This window comes from Cataglyphis hispanica, chromosome 7 (genome assembly GCF_021464435.1).
Source record: "Cataglyphis hispanica isolate Lineage 1 chromosome 7, ULB_Chis1_1.0, whole genome shotgun sequence".
Classification (NCBI taxonomy): Eukaryota; Metazoa; Arthropoda; class Insecta; order Hymenoptera; family Formicidae; genus Cataglyphis; species Cataglyphis hispanica.
Window position 1 is genome coordinate 6,058,395 of NC_065960.1, and position 10,924 is coordinate 6,069,318.

The 10,924-nt window shown below is 37.5% G+C and overlaps 1 protein-coding gene across 2 annotated transcripts in view; it reads left to right on the forward strand.

Moving 5' to 3' along the window:
* The window catches only part of LOC126850816 (microphthalmia-associated transcription factor), a 67,614-nt gene extending 58,549 nt beyond the window's left edge, over window positions 1–9,065 (forward strand). For both annotated transcript variants that reach the window (XM_050594173.1, XM_050594172.1), the window contains exon 7: window positions 335–9,065. In XM_050594173.1, the coding sequence (XP_050450130.1) occupies window positions 335–574 (240 nt within the window). In that variant the 3' untranslated portion in view covers window positions 575–9,065. The remainder of the gene's footprint in view (window positions 1–334) is intronic.
* Window positions 9,066–10,924: the final 1,859 nt, after the last annotated feature.

A 10,924-nucleotide genomic window follows, 5' to 3' on the forward strand; every position in this document is an offset into this window, starting at 1 on the left:
AATGTTCGACCATACATAACAAAACGCTTTTCCGCAGGGCACGTCATTAACCGAATGGACAAACATCGAAAATATGTAAATATGTATTTATATCCATTCCTGCTTCAGGAAAGATTTCACGTAGCGCATCCAATTCTACTTTTTCACAGAAGATCAACAAGCATATCCATTTTTTTTCCCTGAAAACTGCATATCTATTCCTAGCTTTATAGAAGATTTCGTATCGGGACACTACTGTGCTCGAATTCCCGTGTTGCATCCTATCCCAACGTACGAATTTGCGCCCGAGGGCGGCTGCTCGTTTTACAGGATGCCGGATGCTTTTCTGCCGTAGATACCGGATCTGGCGGTGACGGAGGAGGCGAGCCTGAGCATGTCGCAGCTCGAGGATCTCATGGAGGACGATACTGGCGGTCCCGTTCACGGCGGCGACCCGATGCTGTCGTCCCCGCATCTGCCACCGTTGAGCCCACCTGCGGCCGCCTGTCACCACGGTTTAACCGACGAGGACACCCTCGGCAGTCTGGCGGTGACCACGTCGAATTCCTCGTCCGACATGGACATTGTCGCGTAGCGTCGAAAACCACCGTCGTCCGTCAGCTTCGCGCGCGATCGAAGTCGACTCTCGAAATTTCCACCGTCGCCGAATTTCCTTATCGGCTTTTGACCGAGATCATTGATTTAAGCTTGTATGAGAGTGAAAGAGAGAGAGAGAGAGAGAGAGAGAGAGAGGGGTGGGGGGCAGGAGGTAGGGCGAGAGAGAGAGAGAGAGAGAGAGAGAGAGAGAATGAAAGAAAAAATTGGAACGCTATTCTGTCGCGAGATGAAGAGTTGCTGCGACATTGTATATAATGTATATCTTCATCGTGGAAGAACAGGAAGGAAATTCGCGCGACATCAATTGGATTTTATTGAAGCAACCGCGCGCTGATGCGGATTTATCTAAGACTAGTCATCGACTCGAGAGAAGATTTTCGGAGGATCGGCAAAAGAAATAAAGAGATATACGCACATGCTTGTGCCATAGAGAAAATTAAAGGAGATTGTTTCGAATATTTCACAATCGAGCAAGTGATCATGTTTGTACTGGAAAAACAGTAGTCATCTTTTAAGAAGAAATATCGACATTCTTTGAAACGAAATTGAATATAAATCAAGATAATTATATGGACGAACTTCTTCTGGAAAATTAAAAGACATAATTAGATATATTTATCGGACTTCATAGGTGCTGCCAATTATCTAACCAATAATTTTTACAAATCAAGAATATATCCAACGATTACTGTTGCAACATCTTTCTTATCTAATATGTCATTAATGAGCGATGACCCTTTCAACCTGGGAGATCACCAAGAAGATTGTAGAGAAAATTACCGTGACAAGGACATGTCAAATTCGCGTTACGCGTCCTTGGAGATCCAGTACGCGGATCAGATGAAAGTTTTTCGGGTCGATGACGAGTCACCTCAAGAGGCGATCGGGCGTTTTCAAGTTCCTGTCCGGGATCTTTCCAAGTGGCGGTGAAAGTCGTTATCGCCGGGCGACGGAGGAGGAGTTCAGGGTCGTTCCAATTGCGAAGAACGGAGGGCTCGTTGTCACGATTCTACAAACGGCTGGCCGTTACACCGATGGAATGCGTGACGTCTTACGTGCATTGTATGTTATGTCAGTGCATCCGAAGGACGCGCTTTTGTCGCGATTGAGACGAGCCTAAACGTTAATCGCTACCGTTAATCGAGGACGATATGTATCGACACATTGCGCATCAGTGACGCGCTTTATATTGCTGGACGACGATTTCAGGATCTTTGACGAAGAATGAGAACGTCAAAAGTGCTAATTATATATAGTTTGTTATGATATTACTTAATCATCGAGAAATTATTTTCGTAGATTGCGAGATGTGCCGAGAAAAGATGATCTCCCCAAGAGAGATGAGGAAGAGGGAATATTTTTAATAAAAGATTTTCGCCCGGGATATATCTCTTCTATAAGAGATGTATTAATCGCGAATATATAAAATGTGTGAAAATGATTGCATGATATGACACTTTATTGCTTTCGCACGTTTATAAGATTACAAAATATCAGGTCAGTGCTGAAAGAACGATTTGAAAATAAAAGAGAATATTGGGATAAAATATTATTAAAAACAAAATATTGCAATAACAAAAAATTAAACTGACGAAAGAGAAGCATCGGATTAATTTCAGTGTATTAAAAGAATTGCGATCTCAATCTTCAATTTATTAAATAAAATAATATACTACATACGAATCGAGTGCCTTTATATGAAAAGAATCGAAAAAAACATATTTTCGAAAATATACTCTTCGATTTCAGTATTAGAGCTCTTATATCACACAATCAGGAATTTCTTATCTTAGAAATACACAATGTAAAAGTTTGAAAGATTAACAGTTTCTAAAGTCATCTGCATAGCAAAAAATTCTAAATCTTTGTAAAAATTCGTGATTATCTTTAAAATTATGACCTCTCGAGGATTATGAAATTCCCTGTGTGATTATAAAAATCATATCATCTTGCCACTATTTTTATCGTAATCGATATTTTTTTTCAAAGATACGATGATGGAGAATACAAATATCAGAGAATTATATTAAATACAAAATACTAGTACAACAAAATAATTTTTGATAAAATTTGATGGCCTTAGTTAAGATAAAAGGCTCCATACATTCACGTAAAAGACCCGGCTATTTAACTGGCTATTCGCGAAAAGGCTCATGCAATCTGCCATTAATTGTCTATGAGACGCGACAGAGGCGCCCAACATTGACGTCGATATCGAGGCGATATCGCGTCTGATACCCCGAGTGCAGGCTCGTAGTGGATGAGCGAGTACTATACTCAAGTTCGTTATAAAGTTTGCTAATAGTTATTGGCCTCTCGGCAGCGTGCATGTCGTGGCCTGCCTCGTGTGTCGCTCGCAGCGAGCATATGGTGGCTTTTGTGTTCGACGGTCCTTGATTTCATCGCTTACCTTGCGTTCGCCGGGTATAACCCACATTGAGTCACCGAATCACTACGTCGCCTCGAGCCAAGATCGATGATTATTCGTCCGGGGAATCACCGTCGATAAATCGTTGGCGCTCGATAGCAAGAGCAGTAATTAAAGTATCACCTACTTTTCAAGAGAGAGAGCGAAAAGAAATTTGAATATTCGTTGCAAAACAGAATATCGGGAGAAGGATAAGAGATATTATTTTAAATACATAAATTGAAATATTATTAAATATCAGCAAGCATTGACGATTAATTGGATTTTTACGATAAAATGAAATTTTTTTACCAATAATTTTGAAATTAAATATCATTTTTTTTTTTTATCAAAAAGACACAAAAGAGAAACAAAGACTATGAAAATATTCTTTAGGATTGTTCTTTTGATTTCTTCTGCGAGTGTACTTTCTATGTAATTTTCCGATTAAATGTTTATAATGATATGACACTTTATAATAGCTTCGAGCAGTGTTAGGGAAATAATAACGATCCAGAATATCTAAACACTATCACTTCCTATTCAAATACACACGATTAAATTGCAAGCGATGATGGCTAGCGGCTACTTCTCATTAAAAAGATTAATGGGAAAAAAACATTTAACCACTTATTTTAATCAATTATTTTAAGCAATTATTTTTCAAAAAATTTGCTAAATATTAATTCTTTTTTTACTCTGTACAAAGATCAATAAACAATATATTTATACATTTAAAAGATTTTAATTATGAGGTAATTAATATAATATGATGATATTGTAAACATCAATTGTATTTGATATCTCAATCACGCAGTATGTAGCTGATGCATTTTTCTTACGAGGGATAACGTGTTTTTTTCCTATTTCATTTATCTCCTTCGATTACATAGCAAGTGATAGAGTTAGACGTTTCAGACGTGGACTACAGGCAGAAGACCAACATACTGCTCTCGAGTGTGTTCTTATCGCATCATTAGTTCTTAGATAAATAAAGAATTCTCTTTTGTGAAGAAATATATTCTAGGTAGTTCATAGTCTAGAAAAACGCTCGTAAAAAGAAGCGTTTGAAATTTTTTGATAAACGAAAAACGGCGCCTCATGGTTTCAATGGTGCGAGTTCAAATCAAGATAAATAAAAGATCGAGCTTCCCCTTAAGATAAAAGATATTTTGTTACATATATACATATCGCGAGGATATACTATATCATAACTTTCCTCGATTTTTTTCTGAATTAGTTTACATATAAATCAATTCCTCGATAAAAATGAAACATGTAAATAACATGTTTATAAAATGTATTCGGCACATCGAAACCGAGACAACCAATGTCGCTCCGTCTCTTTCTAACGATAAGAGATAAAAGAATAAACTTCTCACATAATAAACAAGAGAAAAGCAATAATATTTACAAACACAACAGACGCTCACGTACAAATTATTCCTATGATTTTGAGAAGCGACTTACAAGTTTTTTCTGGCTTCAAGATATGGTCGATGTATAAGGTACCGATAGAAGGAGGATGTTTTTGTATCCGATATGCGGTACCCATATTCGCGCAGGTCGCAAGTTTTTAGTGTACGATCTGTAACTCATCTCGAGGACACTTCTTCGTCAGGACATACTGCAGGTATATATACTTTCTTACGAGATCTATGTAAACGAACTACAGAGCAGGTACGGAAACGCGTTGTCGTGCGCGGTATTCTCGTTTCTCGCAAGCGTGACTGAACAAACGAGCAAAACGTTGCAAGAGCAACGGTAACAACTGCAATTGTTGCTCGCGGAGACTGCGATGCCCTGAGGCTGATACGTCCATTAACAAATCATTCCGTTCGCGATATATGAATTTATTGCGCAATGCAATGTTGTCGCGCGTACATACAAACGACCGTCGTAGCGAGTAATTTTATGTTAGCGTTGCCAACGTACGCTCTTGTTGATTAATCGATGTTTAATTTTAGCTTGCGAGAAAAGCTCGGCGAACATCAAAGATGAAACGTACGCGCGCATGAGAAAGAGAGAAAGAGAGAGAGAGAGAGAGAGAGAGAGAGAGAGAGAGAGAGAGAGAGAGGAGAGGTTTTGTAAGAAATATATTTAAAAAGAACCTTTGACAAAAATTCTTTTTCTCTCTTTCTCTCTTACGTCTTCAAGCTGCAAAAATTAATTAGGAAATTTTATGCGCCTCGGTTATTTTTAACGCTTTATCATTTAGGAATTCTTTCGTAATTTTTCAGTCAATTTTTCTCTGAACGAAAATTTGATCAAACGCCACTTTTGTCGCATATTTTTTCAATATCTTACATTACGAAATTAAATAAAGAATAAAGTTCTAGTTTTTATTTGCAGTTTCAAAAGATAATCTCTACGCAAGGATCCTTTTCTTTTTCATTATTTACAATTGAATAAATTATTGATGGCTTGATTTTTGTTCAGGAAAAGTAGACTTCAAATTGATCAAAAAAATAATATGTCCGTAAATGCTGAGAGACATTGTTCCTGTGGAACACCCTGTATTTATGCCTGAAAATTAGGTGTAAGATCGACAAGCAAAAGAAATTTCGTGCTTCGAGTGATTATCAAAGTTCGCCGAATGTTCTTTCGCGAAATCGCACCGACTCGTAATTCCGTGCACGAGCCACGCGATGCGGAATACGTAACGATTCGACGACACGGTGCACTCGGATGCCTCGGGTCAAAATAATGGGGGGAGATGAAAGGGAGGGACACTAATTCTCTCCCCCGCTGTCGGTGCTGTGTAACCACCGGGGGGGAAAATAAATAATCCGAATATACAGTGTGCGCCTAAGGTAAATACCGATTCCGGTGGTTCGCGAAAAACTTTCTTGTCGGGGACGCGTCCCTGTTAAAAGAAGAAGGGGGCTTGTTAGGACTTTTGGCGAGGACGTGACTGTGCTCGCGAATTCGGTCCGAGATTTGGTGCGAAATTTCACGCGTGCGAAATATTCGTCGCTTCGTGCAAACATGAGGATGGTCAAATTCATTTATTTTTCCGATTAACTAGAAATTAGAAAGATATACGTGTGTGTGTGTGCACAATTTACTTTTTGTTTAAGTATCCGATATTTAAGTGCGATAATTGATTGATGGCAAATAATTTTGTAAAAATTTAATTAACTTGACATTGTTTCGTCATTGATATCGAAGAGATAGACGTCGAAAGTTGCAAATTTTTTTGACTCAAAACGCCAAGGGCAATTGACATCGTGAATGCATAACGAAAGTTAAGTATGCAATAATGATTAGCAGACATAACTGGTTTGCCAGCGAACCTCGAAATAGGTCATACCCTGAGGGTACGCCATTTATAGAGAGTGCTGCCTACCTTTAAACCCAGAACGAAACTAATTTCTGTCGGAACAAAATTTCACGACGATGTGCAATAGCGCGTTGCGGAAGACGTATTGGAAATTTATCCGAACACAGCTATAACATTTATTTCCGACTATAACATTCCCTTGACGCATATTGATGTTGCAAGAATAATTTTCTTGCAATATAAAAATCTTAAAAAAAAAAGATATTTAAATATCGCGTTACATATCAACAAGAAATTTTCTTTTATTTCTGTAATTTTTTACAATTTTTTTTTTTTTTTTTTTATATCGAAACTGATTATTAAATTACACATTTTAGTGTTTTAATATTTTCAATTTGTTTCTTGGGTTTGGAAATACCATCTTTCACATTTTACGCAAAATTTTATTATTTTAGAGATTTTGCGAGATTAATTTTCGAAGTATATATTTAATATAAATATTGCGAGATCGTTTTTACAAGTTCTTTTTTTACAAGCTCATTCGGAAGTTCGATGTCTTGAACACTATTCACGCAAGGCGACAACAATCCAAAGTTCACCGATGCTGACGTCGCAAGCTTGCGAGTCGTCCTTGCGAATCGGCATCATTTGCATGCGGGTGCATAATGTCGCGAGAACGGGAGTAAAAATGGGAGAAAAAAAAAATGGGAGGACGAAAGTACAAGGCAGGTGTGCCGACCATAAATAAGAGACACTGCTGCCGATGTTACGTGCTGTACGACGAGATTGAAAATTCTGCGAACGCGAAATATATGCGGTCGCGCGTTTCTCTCGCCCGATTGAAGCCCCTCGCGACATCGGAATTGCGCTATTTTTTAAAAGATGTTTACAAAATTTCGCGATTCAGTCACGCAAGAAATTTATGAATTAACCAACACTCTTTATTTGTCAATTTCTCTTCCGTCACATATCAATCTTTTGTTTGTTTGTTTTTTTTTTTTTTAATTTTGATATTTGAAAATTGAAGAAAATATATCTTATCGATGGTATTTATATTCCGGCGCTCGCGTTTGGATGTGGGTTTCCCCGTAAGTTTCACCATCTCGTGAATAAAACATCGGCGCGGATCAGGCCGAGGACGAGCACGCGCACGCAATGAGACGCGCGTGTCGCGTGTTTTAATACGCATTCGAATTATATGTATCTCGGTAAGCCGGTACCATCGGCTTTTCCTCGTCGTTGACGCTTTTGCCACGCATCTTTGTCGCTTGTTCCAACACGCTGCTCACTCGTTGACAGCTGATGGTTAACGATGTCATTAGCGTGTCACGCGAACGGTGAATTTAAATGCCGTCGTATCGCCAGCGCGTGTGCAGTTTAAAGATACGTTTGTGTTAAATAATAATCACGTTTTCAAAGAACTGAATAAAAACTAATTTTATATATTGATCTTGAATTTTAATCACATGATTTTAATAAAATTATTAAAATTAGTAAAATTATTAAAATCACTAAAATTATTAAAATTATTAATTTTATTAAAATTATTAAAATTATTACATTTTTAAAATTATACTTTAAACTCAATTTCACTTTTAATGTCTTTTCAAGTTTGAATCTTTTTTTCATAAAGTGCATTCGCCTCTCATAGATCTGTCACTCGTGACAGAATCGTTGGAGGAATCGCGGGAATTATCGTTGACGCGCGTATTTCTCGTCGAATTTTCTGCGGGCGCAGTCTCCTCGACGCAAAATTGTGCGCACGCTTCGCAAGCACAGATAAATCTTCTCCAGATGTCGAGCCCTCGCAAGCGAGAGCATATCCCGACCGATATCGTATCTCGAAAACGGACGCGTAAGTCAATACTCTCGGAATGCGAAAAGACGTTTTCCTCCGAGCGAGTTTGCAGGAAGAGAGATCATTTCGACACGCGAAAAGAGATCCGCGAAGATCTCTCGACTTCTCCCAGTCCTCTATGATAACGTGTGTGATACGATAAGGTATATACACCCAATAGATATAAGCGAATAAGTACAATACGTAGGCTAGGAGAAAACGTGCGAAGAATATATTTTCGGAAATATTTTACGATGGAGAATCTTGCGCTACGCAATATCGTGAAACCTTGCATCTTATCCTGTATTTAAGATTTCTTCTCGGTTCGATAATTGTTTGCGATTTTTTTGGCAAATATATATAAAATATATGTGCGAAAACATGTAATTACACACAGGCGTACAGGAAAAGTGTGAAAGATAGCGATAAAGCGAGGATGGTGTTATCAATTTTCATAGTTTATTTGTTGACAATGCAAGAGAGAGGTAGATGCGAAAAAATATAATGTTAATGATATCGATAGTAATAGTAATAATAAAAATTATCGTTATTGTTCGTTATTGTCGCGTCGTTAATGTTACCGTTTTGAGACGATACTTTGTCATCCCTCATTGTTACATTGGCGTTGGCCATTGCCATGGCGATGTTATGTCTCGATGTCGATGACTATTCATTGTTATCACTTACTATTGTACAATTATTAGGGCATGCAATTACGATCATGTAATTGTGATCGTTATAAATGCGCGATGACGAAGCAAGCGAATTGAAATTGCGTTGCGTTCAATGATGATTAGTCGTGATGGCGAAGCGGATGAATTATGTTATGTTATGTATATGTTTTACTCGTTGTTACTCGCGATATTATGGTTGCAATTTGCGCAGAAGTGCATATGGACGCAGTGCCTGACAAAATGAAGATAAAGGATGACGTTACTGAATTGTTGTGAAGTCTATTCATTCGTCATATCAGCATGATTGCCTCTCTCCTATTTTTATCTCCTTTTCTGGCATCATCGAAATCCGCTTATTAAGTGCGCGAATTGTGCATACCTGACACAAGAGAAATACGCATTGCTTTTTTACAGATAAATTTTATTGGAATATTTTGCATTTGTTGTAAAGAAACGTACGATCGATTAGATTAATGATTGTAGACGATCATCATCAATTTATTTAAACCGGAAAAAATTCTATACTTTGACAGATTTGTCTTTTATTTTATATTAGTCAGAAAAAATTATATATATATATACGTACAATTAAGCGCCTATAATTTTTAAATTGAAATTTTTACACTACAAAAACTACTTTTATACTACAAATTTAATTTACGGACGTCCTTAAGAATACCTACACAGAGCCTTAAATATTTAATCAACTTGATTATCATTGAAGCGGATAAACTGCGTTCATTTGAAATTCTTAATTTTTCCGCGAGTTATCTGCATTGTGGCGGGTCAGTAACCCGCCACCGGCGGTGAGGAAAAGTGCGCGCTTAGTGGCGATATAAAATTCAACATCCAGAAGGAGTTAATCATGAACCCGGAACTCTTTCTTTTCAAAGGCGGCACTTGAGATGAAATAAAAAATGCGGGAAAAGAAGTAGAAAAGAAGGAAGGCGAGAATTAGAAAAATGGCAAAGAAGCCGAGAACACAAAAATGCGACATAACGAGAAAAATTCATTGAGATTACTTTATCCCTTCGGTGTTTCTACAGCCTCCGAGAAGATCGCATCTTTATCCCATTTCGTCCTCGCTATAATTCCTTCATTCAGCGGTAACGAGCGATCACGAGAAGGAAATGCAATTTGCCGTGACGACGGACGGAAATGGGCTTCTCGAGTGGTTTCGGCGTCGGTCAGGTCGACTCACAGGGCGAGGAGGAGGTCAAGGCTGATACAGGTTCGTCTATATGGCTAATCGCATAGCTGCGGGCTAAAGAGGAAATAATACTCGGCTATTCGTCTATATCCGTTCTTTCGAATTGACCACGTGATATTATAAAAAGAGTATAATGTTTAATACATGCCACAATGTATCACATTGTTTTTCTCTCTATTGAAAAATATTTCTTTTTTCGTGTTTCCAGAATCAATGAATTTGTCATCTCGAATTTGCTCGTTAAAAATTTTTAGAAAATTTCGTAAAAAGTTTATTAAAATGACAATGATTTCTATTTCTAGAAGTTATTTTGAGGAAATATAGACACGTTATAATATATATTATACTTAACGTCAATTTTTCATAATTCTATTAATTTTATATCGTAATTTATTTTGTGAGATTGAAGCATTATTATATGAATAGATTCCTTATATCTATAGGAGTACGTAGAGCCTTTTTGGTATATTAGATCGTATCGCGTGATAAAGAGAAAGAAATCAGTTATAACGATATGTGTGTCTCGAGATTCTTAATGCGATTTTATCATCGCGATGAGAACTCAATAGAAGGTCGCGCGAATTAAGATAATTAGTTTGATACCACAACTTCTGCGAATTTAATGATACTCTTTCACGAGACACGTGTCGTATGGCTCGCTACAATTTTAATGACGGATTACCGGGTGCTCAAGGATGATGCACGAGAGACATGAATGTCACTGAGCATTATGGTTACGATGCACGCGAGTCATCAAGCCAGTATGCGCATTTCTACGTAAATAAATTCAACGTTTGTAGAATGACTCGATGAAAAATAGGATTCGTCGTGTATGAACATTAATTTCTTATTGTTAGAGTATTATGGAGTTCTTGAAATATTTTTCGGAATTATATTTTTTTTTTAGATATTTTTA